At 38.2% G+C, this 16223-nt stretch overlaps 1 protein-coding gene across 1 annotated transcript in view; it reads left to right on the top strand.

The window, feature by feature from the left end:
• Positions 1–16223, top strand: part of PIGX (phosphatidylinositol glycan anchor biosynthesis class X) — a gene marked incomplete at its 5' end in the record, with an annotated part of 58950 nt that overhangs the window by 32467 nt on the left and 10260 nt on the right. Inside the window, one exon of the mRNA XM_036933178.2 lies at positions 9278–9419. Within this exon, the coding sequence (XP_036789073.2) occupies positions 9278–9419 (142 nt within the window). The remainder of the gene's footprint in view (positions 1–9277; positions 9420–16223) is intronic.

The following is a 16223-nucleotide window of genomic DNA, read 5'->3' as shown; positions in this document are numbered from 1 at the left end:
TACCACTTGGAGGAGTTATGATACTCGGTAAATTTGATATGAGGCACGAATTCTATTTAAGGGTTGTAATTAGGAAGGAAGAAGAAAAGCTATAGAAGTAGCAGGCGGAAGAAAACATGGGAAGATTGATTATTTCTTTGACATATCTTCTTGTAGAGTAACTTCAGCATGTATAGGTTTTAAGCTACTACTTAAATTGTGCACACACATTAACATAATAGGAGTATAGTTACATAACCAAAGCATACCTGTAATTATCAGCCATCTCCAGTGAAATCAAGAAAACCAGTTAGGCACCTTAGGCATTTGTGAAAACTTATTTATGATATGGTGGATATTGTCCAACTGAACTTGAACAGTCTGAGAGAAATCAGACAAATTAAAACAACCCATTCCTGGGGAATGTTCACATCCCTTATGTTCTTTTAACAGTAAATAGTGTGTAAGATTTTGGAGCGCTACAATTTGCACTTCTCCTAATTCTTGATTGAGTTCCAACAGTATAGATCCAGTCAAATTTGTTGTTTTACTGTATGCACAGCCAGCTAAGATATCTCCTTCCTCATTCCCATGGGAAGTCCAGGAACTGGTGGGATGAGTGCATCTACAGCTGTAGCAGTGCGTGGATCTTTGTTGGGGTTTTTTGATGATCATCTTCTGGCATGAGTCTTCCAGAGAGTGCTGATGTTGGAAGTTCTTTTTCATATCGTATCTTAGTTCATTTTCGGGGTAGCCCAATTAGGCTTTGATCCTCTGTATAAACACAAACAGACCCTTTGCCTACACTTTTATATGCCCTTTATACTCTTGTGTAGAACTCATTGGAGGTTACCACACAGGAACTGTCCTTTTTTTTTTTTTTTTGGTATCACTAATCTACACTTACATGACGAATATTATGTTTACTAGGCTTTCCCCTATACCAGGTCCCACCTATAAACCCCTTTACAGTCACTGTCCATCAGCATAGCAAAATGTTGTAGAATCACTACTTGCCTTCTCTGTGTTGTACAGCCCTCCCTTTTCTCCTACCCCCCATGTATGCTAATCTTAATACCCCCCTACTTCTCCCCCCCCTTATCCCTCCCTACCCACCCATCCTCCCCAGTCCCTTTCCCTTTGGTACCTGTTAGTCCATTCTTGAGTTCTGTGATTCTGCTGCTGTTTTGTTCCTTCAGTTTTTCCTTTGTTCTTATATTCCACAGATAAGTGAAATCATTTGGTATTTCTCTTTCTCCGCTTGGCTTGTTTCACTGAGCGTAATTCCCTTCAGCTCCATCCATGTTGCTGCAAATGGTTGGATTTGCCCTTTTCTTATGGCTGAGTAGTATTCCATTGTGTATATGTACCACATCTTCTTTATCCATTCATCTATCGATGGACATTTAGGTTGCTTCCAATTCTTGGCTATTGTAAATAGTGCTGCAATAAACATAGGTGTGCACTGATCTTTCTCATACTTGATTGCTGCATTCTTAGGGTAAATTCCTAGGAGTGCAATTCCTGGGTCAAATGGTAAGTCTGTTTTGAGCATTTTGATGTACCTCCATACTGCTTTCCACAATGGTTGAACTAACTTACATTCCCACCAGCAGTGTAGGAGGGTTCCCCTTTCTCCACAGCCTCGCCAACATTTGTTGTTGTTTGTCTTTTGGATGGCAGCCATCCTTACTGGTGTGAGGTGATACCTCATTGTAGTTTTGATTTGCATTTCTCTGATAATTAGCGATGTGGAGCATCTTTTCATGTGTCTGTTGGCCATCTGTATTTCTTTTTTGGAGAACTGTCTGTTCAGTTCCTCTGCCCATTTTTTAATTGGGTTATTTGATTTTTGTTTGTTGAGGTGTGTGAGCTCTTTATATATTCTGGACGTCAAGCCTTTATCGGATGTGTCATTTTCAAATATATTCTCCCATACTGTAGGGTTCTTTTTTGTTCTATTGGTGGTGTCTTTTGCTGTACAGAAGCTTTTCAGCTTCATATAGTCCCACTTATTCATTTTTGCTGTTGTTTTCCTTGCCCGGGGAGATATGTTCAAGAAGAGGTCACTCATGTTTATGTCTAAGAGGTTTTTGCCTATGTTTTCTTCCAAGAGTTTAATGGTTTCGTGACTTACATTCAGGTCTTTCATCCATTTTGAGTTTACTTTTGTATATGGGGTTAGACAATTGTCAGTTTCATTCTCTTACATGTAGCTGTCCAGTTTTGCCAGCACCGTCTGTTGAAGAGACTGTCATTTTGCCATTGTATGTCCATGGCTCCTTTATCAAATATTAATTGACCATATATGTCTGGGTTAGTGTCTGGATTCTCTAGTCTGTTCCATTGGTCTGTGGCTCTGTTCTTGTGCCAGTACCAAATTGTCTTGATTACTATGGCTTTATAGTAGAGCTTGAAGTTGGGGAGTGAGATCCCCCCTACTTTATTCTTCTTTCTCAGGATTGCTTTGGCTATTCGGGGTCTTTGGTGTTTCCATATGAATTTTTGAATTATTTGTTCCAGTTCATTGAAGAATGTTGCTGGTAGTTTCATAGGGATTGCATCAAATCTGTATATTGCTTTGGGCAGGATGGCCATTTTGACGATATTAATTCTTCCTAGCCACGAGCATGGGATGAGTTTCCATCTGTTAGTGTCCCCTTTAATTTCTCTTAAGAGTGACTTGTAGTTTTCAGAGTATAAGTCTTTCACTTCCTTGGTTAGGTTTATTCCTAGGTATTTTATTTTTTTTGATGCAATTGTGAATGGAGTTGTTTTCCTGATTTCTCTTTCTGTTGATTCATTGTTAGTGTATAGGAAAGCCACAGATTTCTGTGTATTGATTTTGTATCCTGCAACTTTGCTGTATTCCGATATCAGTTCTAGTAGTTTTGGGGTGGAGTCTTTAGGGTTTTTTATGTACAGTATCATGTCATCTGCAAATAGTGACAGTTTAACTTCTTCTTTACCAATCTGGATTCCTTGTATGTTTTTGTTTTGTCTGATTGCCGTGGCTAGGACCTCCAGTACTATGTTAAATAACAGTGGAGAGAGTGGGCATCCCTGTCTAGTTCCCGATCTCAGAGGAAATGCTTTCAGCTTCTCGCTGTTCAATATAATGTTGGCTGTGGGTTTATCATAGATGGCCTTTATTATGTTGAGGTACTTGCCCTCTATTCCCATTTTGCTGAGAGTTTTTATCATGAATGAATGTTGAACTTTGTCAAATGCTTTTTCAGCATCTATGGAGATGATCATGTGGTTTTTGTCTTTCTTTTTGTTGATGTGGTGGATGATGTTGATGGACTTTCGAATGTTGTACCGTCCTTGCATCCCTGGGATGAATCCCACTTGGTCATGGTGTATGATCCTTTTGATGTATTTTAAAATTCGGTTTGCTAATATTTTGTTGAGTATTTTTGCGTCTATGTTCATCAGGGATATTGTTCTGTAGTTTTCTTTTTTGGTGGGGTCTTAGCCTGGTTTTGGTATTAGTGTGATGTTAGCTTCATAGAATGAGTTTGGGAGTATCCCCTCCTCCTCTATTTTTTGGAAAACTCTAAGGAGAATGGGTATTATGTCTTCCCTGTATGTCTGATAAAATTCCGAGGTAAATCCATCTGGCCCGGGGGTTTTGTTCTTTGGTAGTTTTTTGATTACCGCTTCAATTTCGTTGCTGGTAATTGGTCTGTTTAGATTTTCTGTTTCTTTCTGGGTCAGTCTTGGAAGGTTGTATTTTTCTAGGAAGTTGTCCATTTCTCCTAGGTTTCCCAGCTTGTTAGCATATAGGTTTTCATAGTATTGTCTAATAATTATTTGTATTTCTGTGAGGTCCGTCGTGATTTTTCCTTTCTCGTTTCTGATACTGTTGATTTGCGTGGACTCTCTTTTCTTCTTAATAAGTCTGGCTAGAGGCTTATCTATTTTGTTTATTTTCTCGAAGGACCAGCTCTTGGTTTCATTGATTTTTGCTATTGTTTTATTCTTCTCAATTTTATTTATTTCTTCTCTGATCTTTATTATGTCCCTCCTTCTGCTGACCTTAGGCCTCATCTGTTCTTCTTTTTCCAATTTCGATAATTGTGACATTAGACCATTCATTTGGGATTGCTCTTCCTTTTTTAAATATGCTTGGATTGCTATATACTTTCCTCTTAAGACTGCTTTTGCTGTGTCCCACAGAAGTTGGGGCTTAGTGTTGTTGTTGTCATTTGTTTCCATATATTGCTGAATCTCCATTTTGATTTGGCCATTATCCATTGATTATTTAGGAGCGTGTTGTTAAGCCTCCATGTGTTTGTGAGCCTCTTTGCTTTCTTTGTACCGTTTATTTCTAGTTTTATACCTTTGTGGTCTGAAAAGTTGGTTGGTAGGATTTCAGTCTTTTGGAATTTTCTGAGGCTCTTTTTTGTGGCCTAGTATGTGGTGTATTCTGGAGAATGTTCCATGTGCACTTGAGAAGAATGAATATCCTGTTGCTTTTGGATGTAGAGTTCTATAGATGTCTATTAGGTCCATCTGCTCTACTGTGTTGTTCAGTGCTTCCATGTCCTTACTTATTTTCTGCCCAGTGGATCTATCGTTTGGGGTGAGTGGTGTGTTGAAGTCTCCTAGAATGAATTTATTGCAGTCTATTTCCCCCTTTAGTTCTATTAGTATTTGTTTCACATATGCTGGTGCTCCTGTGTTGGGTGCATATATATTTAGAATGGTTATATCCTCTTGTTGGACTGAGCCCTTTATCATTATGTAGTGTCCTTCTTTATCTCTTGTTACTTTCTTTGTTTTGAAGTCTATTTTGTCTGATATTAGTACTGCAACCCCTGCTTTCTTCTCGCTGTTGTTTGCTTGAAATATGTTTTTCCATCCCTTGACTTTTAGTCTGTACATGTCTTTTGGTTTGAGGTGACTTTCTTGTAAGCAGCATATAGATGGGTCTTGCTTTTTTATCCATTCTATTACTCTGTGTCTTTTGATTGGTGCATTCAGCCCATTAACATTTAGGGTGACTATTGAAAGATATGTACTTATTGCCATTGCAGGCTTTAAATTCGTGGTTACCAAAGGTTCAAGGTTAGCCTCTTTAGTATCTTACTGCCTAACTTAGCTCGCTTATTGAGCTGTTATATACACTGTCTGAAGATTCTTTTCTTCTCTCCCTTCTTATTCCTCCTCCTCAATTCTTCATATGTTGGTTGTTTTGTGCTGTGCTCTTTTTAGGAGTGCTCCCATCTAGAGCACTCCCTGTAAGATGTTCTGTAGAGGTAGTTTGTGGGAAGCAAATTCCCTCAGCTTTATTTTGTCTGGGAATTGTTTAATCCCACCGTCATATTTGAATGATAGTTGTGCTGGATACAGTATCCTTGGTTCAAGGCCCTTCTCTTTCATTGTATTAAATATATCATGCCATTCTCTTCTGGCCTGTAGGGTTTCTGTCGAGAAGTCTGATGTTAGCCTGATGGGTTTTCCTTTATAGGTGACCTTTTTCTCTCTAGCTGCCTTTAAAACTCTTCCCTTGTCCTTGATCTTTGCCATTTTAATTATTATGTGTCTTGGTGTTGTCCTCCTTGGATCCTTTCTGTTGGGGGTTCTGTGTATTTCCGTGGTCTGTTCTATTAGTTCCTCCCCCAGTTTGGGGAAGTTTTCAGCAATTATTTCTTCCAAGATACTTTCCATCCCTTTTCCTCTCTCTTCTTCTTCTGTAACCCGTATAATACGGATATTGTTCCTTTTGGATTGGTCACACAGTGCTCTTAACATTGTTTCATTCCTGGAGATCCTTTTATCTCTCTCTATGTCAACTTCTATGCGTTCCTGTTCTCTGATTTCAATTCCATCAATGGCCTCTTGCATCCTATCCATTCTGCTTATGAACCCTTCCAGAGTTTGTTTCATTTCTGCGATCTCCTTTCTGGCATCTGTTATCTCTCTCCGGACTTCATCCCATTTCTCTTGCGTGTTTCTCTGCATCTCTGTCAGCATGTTTATGATTCTTATTTTGAATTCTTTGTCAGGAAGACTGATTAGGTCTGTCTCCTTCTCTGGTGTTGTCTCTGTGATCTTCGTCTGCCTGTAGCTTTGCCTTTTCATGGTGATAGGAATAGTTTGCAGAGCTGGGACGAGTGAAGGCTGGAAGAACTTCCCTTCTTGTTGGTTTGTGTCCTTCCTCTCCTGGGAGAACAGCGACCTCTAGTGGCTTGCGCTGGGCAGCTGTGCGCAGACAGGGTTTCTGCTTCCTGCCCGGCTGCTATGGAGTTAATCTCCGCTGTTGCTGTGGGCGTGGCCTGGTTCGGGCCTCTGCTCCAAAGTGGTGGAGTCGAGTTGGAGGGGGAGCAGCCTGGAGGCTATTTATCTCCGTAAGGGGCCTCCCTCCTTTCTGCAGCCCAGGGTTAGGGTGCCCAGAGATCCCCGGATTCCCTACCTCTGGATTAAGTGTCCCGCCCTGCCCCTTTGAGACTTCCAAAAAGCACCCGCCAAAACAAAACAACGACCACAAAAAGAAAATTTTAATTAAAAAAAAAAAAAGGTGCCCGTTTGTTTTTCTTTATTCTCCGGCGCCAGCCTCACGCATCTGCTCACCGGTCTTGCTGCCCTGTTTCCCTAGTATTGGGGTCCCTATCCCTTTAAGACTTCCAAAAAGCGCTCATCAAAACAAAACAGAAAAAAAAAAAAAGGTCACTCGCTTTTCTGGTGTCCTCCAGCGCCAGGCCACCGGTGCCCGCTCACTGTTCTTGCTGCCCTGTTTCCCTAGTATTGGGGGCCCTTTTCCTTTAAGACTTCCAAAAAGCGCTCGTCAAAACAAAACAGAAAAAAGAGAAAAAAAAAAATGGTCGCTCGCTTTTCTTATGTCCTCCGGCACCCGGCCTCCGGTGCCCGCTCACTGTTCTTGCTGCCCTGTTTTCCTACTATCCAGGGCCCTGCACTCTGGCCCGGATGGCTGGGGCTGGGTGTTCGGCAGTCCTGTGCTCCGTCTCCCTCGCTCTCTGCCTATTCTTCTCCCGTCAGGAGTTGGGGGGAAGGGCGCTCGGCTCCCGCCGGGCTGGGGCTTGTATCTTACCCCCTTTGCAAGGCGCTGGGTTCTCTCAGGTGCAGATGTGGTCTGGATATTGTCCTGTGTCCTCTGTTCTTTATTCTAGGAAGGGTTGTCTTTGTTATATTTTCTTAGATATATGTGGTTTTGGGAGGAGATTTCCACTGCTCTACTCACGCCGCCATCTTCCACCACTAGCCCCATTTTTCTATTAGTCATATTTAAGAACAGTTGAAGAATGAGAAGAAAAGTTTTAATATTCATCCACATATTCACCATTTGCTCTTCTTTTTTGTAGATTCATGTTTCCATCTGGTATATTCTTTCTGCCTAAAGAACCTCTTTACCATTTCTTGCAGTGACATTCTTTTAGTTTGTGTGTGTCTGTCTTAGTCTTCATTTTGCCTTTATTTTTTGAAGGATTTCCCTACTGGATATAATTCTTAATTGACCACTTTTTTTCTTTTAATAATATGAGTATGTTGTTCCATTGTCCAGTGACTTATTCTTATCTTTGTTACCCCCTTCATAATGTTCTTTTCCCTCTAATTGTTTTTAAGACTTTTTTTTCAGTGACTAGATAATAGTCTCCATGTAATTTTCTTTGTGTTATCATGCTTGGGATTTGTTGAGCTTTTTGGATTTATGGGCATATAGTCCCCCTGAAATTCAGAAAAGTTTCAGCCACTATGTTTTCATTATTTTTTCTATTACATTCTTCCTTCTTTTTCTGGGACTATAATTATATATATATATTAGGCCACTTGATATTGTTTAGAGTTCACTGAAACTGTTTCTTTTTTCCCCTAGTTTTTTTTCTTCTCTGTGCTTCTGTTTGGATACTTTCTGTTGTTTTGTCTCCAGTCACTGATTTTTCCTTCTGCAGTGTCTAATTGCTTTTAGTTATATCTGGATATTTTTTTATTTCAGAAATTGTGTTTTTCATCTTGAAGTTGCATTCAGTTTTATATAGATATATAATTGTATTATTTATATTATGTCATTTTATGTTATGTATTATTATATATTATTTATATGTTATATATTATTTTGTATAATATAATTATATATTTGTTTATATTCTCTTTCCTCATAATATTCATATCGTTCTTTAAATCCTTGAACATGTTGGGCATATTTATAGTGACTTGTACTGTCCTTTGCTGATTTTGTCACTGTTATTATTTCTAGGTTTTTTCCTAGTGAATGATCTTTTTCTTAGTTATTGGTCACATTTTCCTGCTTCTTTGCATGTTTAGTAACTTCTTCCTGGATGCTGAACATTGTGAATGTTATGAATATGAAAATATTTAGCATGTAGATTCTGCTTTCTTTCTTTAAAGATATTGGGCTTATTTTTTCTGTTAGCAATTAAGTTGCTTGTTTATCAGATTGATCCTTTAACCTTTTTTCTTACAGATCTAATGTTAAAATGGCCTTTACTGTAATGGTAACTTAGCTACTAGGGCTTTACCCTGTTAGTATCTCTACTGAAAGCTTCAGTCTCCATGCTTTGGTTACTTGGAGTGCAAATGTCTCCTGACCTTGTGTGAAATTTTAGAATTTTTCATCTTTCAGTTCCTTGTTCATTCTTTGCCCAGTCTTGTAGAGTTGCTCCTTACTCATACTTATCTTAATATTCAAAACAACTCAAGGGGACTCCGGTTCAGATTTCTAGAACTCTTTATATGTAGTTTCCTCCTCTCTGGAACTTAGTACTATGGCTTCCAAGCCCTTCAGGCTCCCTTAACTTCTAGTTCTATTTTCTCACTTAAGCAAAACCACCATTCTGTACTTTGTATCTCCTCTCCACACTTGGTTCAAAATGTGCCTCTAGACAGAAAGCTAGAACAATTGTACATTTAAGTTTATAATCTGTTTCCAGTTAATTTTTGTAAATGATATGAGGTAGAGGTCAAGATTCATTTTTTTCTATAGATACCCTGTTGTTTCAGTACCATATGTTGAAAAGACTCATTTCCCCATCAAACTACATTGGCACCTTTATTGAAAATATCTATTTTTGTATTCTTTCCCTTCCTATTGAACTTTGTGTGTTTCACACTAATACTTTACTATAGCTTAAGGCATAAAATTATAAAAGATCCAATCGGTAGTTCTGACATGATACAAATATTTCATTTGACTTTAGAATCTTCTTTTGAAAAACTAGTAAGAAATATGTTTCCACTAATTTGAATGTAATGTTACACTGTCTGATTTAACAAATGAGTGAAGAGATTTACTTTAAATGTACTTGTCTTGCAGAGACCTTTTAACGACAGTGAAATTTGGAGAAAGCATTGAGGACTTACAAACCTGCCAACTCTTAATTAAACAGTATATCCCTACAGGACTTTTTGTGGATCCATATGAGTTGGCTTCATTACGAGAGACAAACATAACAGAGGTACAAGTATTACAGAATTTTTTTAAAAGAAATTATTTTAGGAATGCTATAATTTAGAGTAAGGCAGAATAGTAGATGACAACATTGTAGTATTTTCTGTTTTGTTGAAATGTATAAAGTAAAATTTTTTAGATAGGATAGGAGTATTCTTTAAAAAAGTGAGTGATAATTGTCATACTTGTCAGTAATAAGCCATCTAAACTGAGCTAACTAAATGCTTTTTGTCAGGATGGTTCCTAAAAAAATTACATGTCCTTGAGAAGATTAGTTAATAAATACTGCTTTAACAGCAACATTGTTAAATTAGACATAATACCCCAAAATTCGTATAATTTGGGTATAGGAGGAAAGGTAACTAATAGTAATTGGATCACATGCCCACATCTTGGGTTGGGATGAAATTGGGATGTGTGCAGGTTGATTGCAACAAGAAAACAATGTGGGTAAAGGGTGGTATCACTACCAAGTTTCTCTAATCTTTATTTTTTGCTTCCTAATCTTCTAATCCCTAATTATAAGCCTTTAAAGTGAATTTACTTTTTCATTTTGGGAATTTCTAGAGAAGTGGATGTCTCATTTTGTTATGTCTCATCTTATTTATGTCCAATAAATAAATAAGTTGGAAGTTGATTTCTTGATATATTAGATGCTATTTCCCTCTGCCTACTTGAGTTGAGTCTGTGTCCAATTCTTTGTGCAAAGACACTTTGTCATGAGAAGTGGTCATATATGTTGAATTTAACTGTATAGAGGGAATTTATATGTAAGTAATGATTGCTTATATATTTAGATTGAGATCTTGACTCTGTTCTATAAGGTAAAATTTTTGGCTACAGTAAATACAACAATGAGTTCAAATCAAATGGGTGACATGGCAACAAAATATATTAAAAGGAGTTTGTGATGGTTTGTGAGCAGTTTGAAAATAAAGACAAGCCTTAAATAGGTTCATAATGGATAACTCACATCAAGTGAACCTCACTTTATTTTTTTAGGTAGGGCTCTTAACAGATATATTTAATCAAAATATCTCACATCGTCACACCTGTGTTTATTGCAACACTATTTACGATAGCCAAGAAATGGAAGCAACCTAAGTGTCCATGAGGAAATGGATAAAGAAGATGTGGTACATATACACAATGGAATATATTCAGCCATAAAAAGAAAACAAATCCTACCATTTGCAACAAGGTGGATAGAGCTAGAGGGTATTATTCTCAGTGAAATAAGCCAGGTGGAGAAAGACAAATACCAATGATTGCCCTCATTTGTTGTGTATAACAATGAAGCAAAACTGGAGGAACAAAACAGCAGCATACTCACAGACTCCAAGAAGGCACTAGCGGTTACCAAAGGGGAGGGGTGTGGGAGGGCGGGTCAGGAGGGAGGGAGATGGGGATTAAGGGGTGTTATGATTAGTACACATGGTGTAAGGGAAAACAGTGTAGCACAGAGAAGGCAAATAGTGAATCTGTGGCATTTTACTACACTGATTGACAGTGACTGCAATGGGGTATGGGTTGGGACTTGATAATATGGGTAAATGTAGTAACCACATTGTTTTTTCATGTGAAACCTTCATAAGAGTGTATATCAATAATACCTTAATAAAATTTTTTTTTAATCTGGGCTGTGTTATTTTGATTTGTATTTGGTTTTACCCAAAGAGAATTCATGAATACATTTTTTGCAGGAGGTCTCTGGTAATACTCTGTAGAACATTGTTCTTAACCTCCTGATCCACATTTCAATTTTTTAAAATTATATATGTATATATTTTTTTAGTATTGTCTTCTTCTGGTTTTGGTTTTAGAGTGATGCTGGCCTCATAGAATGAGTTTGAAAGTATTCCCTCCTACTTTTTTAGAATACCTTTTGAAGGATTTGTATCATCTCTTTAAATGTTTGGTAGAATTTCAGCTGTGAAGCCATCTGGTCCTGGAATTTTTATTTGGGGGAGCTTTTTTTATTACCACTTCAATTTATTTGCTGGTAATTGGTCTGTTCAGATTTTCTATTTCTTCCTCTGTCAATTTTGGAAGGTTTTATTTTTCTAGGAATTTGTCCATTTCTTCTTGATAATATTTCATAGTATTCTCCAGTAATTCTTTGTATTTCTGTGGTATCTGTTGTGACTATTCCTTCTTTGTTTTTTATATTGTTTACTTGTGTTCTCTCTCTTTTTTTTCTTGATAAATTTGGCTCGGAGTTTATTTTGTTTATTGTCTCAAACAACCCGCTCCTGGTTTCATTGATTTTTATCTATTGGTTTTTTCTCCTTTACTTCATTTGTGCTTTGATCTTTATCATGTCCCTCCTTCTACAGTTTTGGCTTCATTTGTTCTGCTTTTTCTAGTTTCTTTAATTGTGAGTTAGACTGTTTATTTCGGATTGTTCTTGTTTCTTGAAGTAGGCCTGTAATGATACGTACTTCCTTCTTAGAACTGATTTTGCAGTGTCCCACAAATTTTGGACTGTTGAATTTTTGTCTTCACTTGTCTTAATTTCTGTTTTAATTTGTTCATTGATCCATTGATTATTTAGAGGTATGTTGTTTAGTCTCCATGTTTTTGTAGGCTTTTTTGTTCTCTCTGTGTAATTTATTTCTAGTGTCATACCATTTCAGTCTGATATGAGCTATTCTGGATTCTGGAGAATGTTCCATGTACCATTGAGAATAATGTATATCCTGCTGCTTTTGTGAGGAATGTTCTGTAGATACCTGTTATGTCCATCTGATCTAATGCATTCTTCTGTGCCTCTGTTTCCTTATTTATTTTATGTTTGGTTTATCTGTCTGTTGATGTAAGTGGTGTGTTAAAGTTTCCTATAATGAATGTGTTGCAATCTATTTCCCCCTTTAATTCTGTTAGTACTTGTTTCACAAATTTAGGTGCTCCTGTGTTGGGTACATAGATATTTATGATGGTTATATCCTCTCATCAGACCCCTTTATCATTATTTTATGTCCTTTTTAGTCTCTTGTTACTTTCTTTGTTTTGAAATCTATTTTATCTGATATAAGTACTGCTACTCCTGCCTTTTCTCCGTATTATTTACATGAAATATCTTTGTCTATCCCTTCACTCTCTGGCTTTGTATGTCTTTCAGGCTGAAGTGAGTCTCTTTAGGCAGCATATAGATGGGCGTGTTTCCTTTTCCTTTCTGCCACTCTATGTCTTTTGATTGTTGCATTTAGATCCTCTCTGTTCCTTTCTTCTCTTATACTCTTGTTACTTGATGATTTTCTTTAGTGTTACGATTGAATTTCTGTTTAAGTTTTTATATATCTACTATAAGCTTTAGTTTTGTGGTTACCATAAGGTTCAAGGATATCTTCGTGACTATATAACAGTTTATACTAAGTTGATGATTGCTCTGTTTCAAGCACAATCTAAAAGTACTTCTTTTTTCTTCCTCCTCCACACTTCATGTATTAGATGTCATAATCTGCCCTTTTTGTGTATCCCTTTGACTGATTTTGTGTATAGTTGTTTTTACTAATTTTGTTTTAATTTTGTAATTGCTTGGTAATTGGTCTACTACCTTTCTTGTGGGTTATTTTCACTGGTGAAAACTATTTAGGCTTAAGAACATTTCCATCAACAGCAGTCCCTTTGACATACTCTAATGCTGGTTTAGGGATTATAAATTCCTTGAGCCTTAATTGATCTGGGTTTGTTTAATCTCTGCTTCAAATTTGAATGATAATCTTGCTGGGTAAAGAATTCTTGGCTGAAGGTCCTTTTGTTTCAATACTTTATTTCACACCACTCTCTTCTGGCCTGTAAGGTTTCAGCTGAGAAATCTGCTGATAGCCAGATGGGGTTTCCCTTAAAAGTCATTTTTTTCCTCCTCTGGTTGCTTTCAATACTCTCTCTTTATCCTTGATCTTTGTCATTTTAATTATTTTATGTCTTTGTGTTGTGTTCCTGGTGTTCCTTTTGTTAGGTGATCTCTGCACTTTCATGACCTGAGTTTCTGTTTCCTTCCCTAGATTGGGGAACTTTTCAATAGTATTTTCAATAATTATTTCCTCAAAGAGACTCTCTACCCTTTCTCTCTCTTTTCTCCTTCTCGTGCCTCTACATGTGAATATTGTTTTGTTTGAATTGGTCACAGAACTCTCTTATTATTCTTTCATTCCTAGAAATCCTTTTTTCTCACTGTTTCTGTTATGTTGTGTTCCTGTTCTTTAATTTCCATCTCATTGATTGTCTCCTCTACTGGCAGCAATCTATTATTCATTCCCACCATTGTATATTTCACTTCAGTTACTGTACTCTTTAGTGCTCAGTGACTTTTTCATCTCTTGTATCTCTTGATGTCCTCCCTGAGATCCTCAATACTTTTCTGTAGATCCGTGAGCATATTTATGACTGTTAAGTTAAAATCTTTTATCAAGAAGATTGGTGATCTCCATTTCATTTAGCCCTCTTTCTAGTGTCTATTCTGTAGTTTTGTTTGGAACATATTCTTCTTCCTCTTCATTTTGCCAGAGTTTCTGCATTTCTTTGTATTAGATTGATCTGCTATGCTTTCTGGTCTAGAGTAATGGCTATATGAAGAAGGTGTCCTGTGGTGCCAAGAAGCTCAAGACTCTTTCCTCTCCTGTGTCTGGTTCTCCTTTGCAGCAGAGCCCCAGTTGCTGTTGGCAGGCCATGGGCAGAGCCACATTTCTTTCTGTCTGCTGGCAGTGGTCTCAGTCCACTGTGCCATGCAGTTTGCCTTAGCCAGCTCTTTGTGATAGAGCAGTGACTTCTGCTGGGATTGTTGTGGTTGGGGCCTGCCCTTTGCCTGCCCTGCAGTGATGGCAGGGCTGCAGGGTTAATGGGTTGGGCAGGGAGGTTGCGCAGCTCTGGGGGAAGCACACTGCACATTGAGTCATGCAGGTCCGCCCTGGTGGTAGTGATGTGTGCAGTATGAGGCTTGGATGCCCCAGGGGAGGAAGAAGCTCTTGGAATTGGCTCCTTCAGGTGCCTCCCCAGTTGAGCTGAGAAAGCTGGGAGAGGTTCCCTCTGCCCACCAGGTAGCAAAGTCTTAGGCTCTTGGGCTGGCACATCGGAGATGTGTATGGGAGCACCTCAGGGCTGAGCCACCAGCAAGGATGTTTGAGCATCTGAGGCTCCTGAGAGGGCTCAACCTATTGGGCCAAAGGAGGGCTGGGGGAGTATTTCCACCTGCTCTTTCTTCTTTGGATCAAGCTCCAGCCAAACCTCACACCTCTGGCATCCCTCCCACTGCTAGCAAATCAAACTGCCATCTCTGCTTTGGGTCTCAGCTGGATCAGTGGAGCATGCCTGTCCTCTACAATCAGCTTGAGTCTCAGCCTCCCATCCAATGGTCTCTGGAGTCCAGCACTCCCTCACTAATTACTAGATTCCAGTGCAGTGTGGACTTATTCTCCCAGAACATATCTCCAGGGCCAGGTGTGCAGAGTTCCTGAGCACTTCTCCCCTCCCTGCTCCATTTCTCTTCCTCCTGCCTGTGGGCTGGGGTGGGGGAAGGGCTTGTGTCCTGCTTGATCATGGCTCTGCCACTTTACCCTTCTCTGTGTGGTCTTCTTTCCTTCACCAGGTGTAGGTGGTCTGTTCTTCAGTCTTCAGGTCATTTTTAGGTTTAGTTGTATTTGCTCTAGTTGCTTCCTTGGTGCAGTGTTGGGGGAGATTTCCACCTTGTCTTCCTACTCCGTCATCTTTTTTCCTCAGCGTCAACATTTTTATTCTTCAGTAAAAATACAGAAGAAGACATAGTTACCAAATTCATAAATGTTATATAAACATTGGCTGACAGATTGGGATTTCAATTAAACATCAACAGCCTAGAAAGGCCTGTAACTAAAAAGATAAAATATGATAGAGGTAAGTCTAAAGCTCTGTATTTAATTAGTAAAAAGTCAATTTCCTGAAGAACTGGGATAGGAGTTAAAAGTTTTCTGCAAAAATGTTCAAATGAAAAATAGAGTGGTGAGTAGATGGAACACAAGGTCAGTGAAACGATTTTATATGATACTGTAATATTGGATACAAGTCATTTCATGTTTGTCAAAATCCATGAAATATACACATAAAGAGGGGACCCTAGCTTAAACTATGGCTTAAATAATAGTGTTACAATCAATTAATTGTAACAAATGTACCACACTAATGTTAATAATAGAGAAAACTGCATTTATGTGGGAAATGAAGGGGGACTGTGGGGATGCTGTTTTCGGCTCAGTTTTTCTGTAAACCTAAAACTACTTTAAAAAATAAAGCTTGTTAAATTTTTTAAAGAGGAAATAGATAGAGCACACTGAAATTAGGCTGCTAAAAAGTTAATGCACTTTGGGCTAAAGGAAGAGATATTGCTGCTCTACTTCCTGAGTATTTCCAATGGCAACTAATAAAATAAATGGTTTGAAAACCATGTCATGAGAAAAAGAGAACTGTGAATGTTTCTTTGTGGAGGAGAAAACAGTGGAGGCAGTATGGTTGCCTTCTGATGTTTGGGGGACCCTTAGTGAAATAAGAAATAGATTTGTTGCAGATATTGTAAGTAAGGCCAATTGGTGAATGTTACAGTCCAGAGTATCAAAATTCTACTCATAAAAAAGGAATAACCTTGTAGCAATAGAGAAAAAGAGATGATTCAAAATAATGAGCTCCCTTTTTGTCACTGAAAGTATTCAAGCAGTGGCTGAATACTTGAAAAATACTGTCATTGGGATAGTGGTTTAATTTGATCACCTCTAAGGTTCCTTATGACTCAGAGGATTATATAATTCCTTGACCTTTGCCAGTGAGTTCTTTTACTCTGGTG

This window comes from Manis pentadactyla, chromosome 1, assembly GCF_030020395.1.
Source record: "Manis pentadactyla isolate mManPen7 chromosome 1, mManPen7.hap1, whole genome shotgun sequence".
Lineage (NCBI taxonomy): Eukaryota > Metazoa > Chordata > Mammalia > Pholidota > Manidae > Manis > Manis pentadactyla.
The sequence above is the reverse complement of the archived record's forward strand: the minus strand, read 5'-3'. Positions and strand labels throughout refer to the sequence as shown.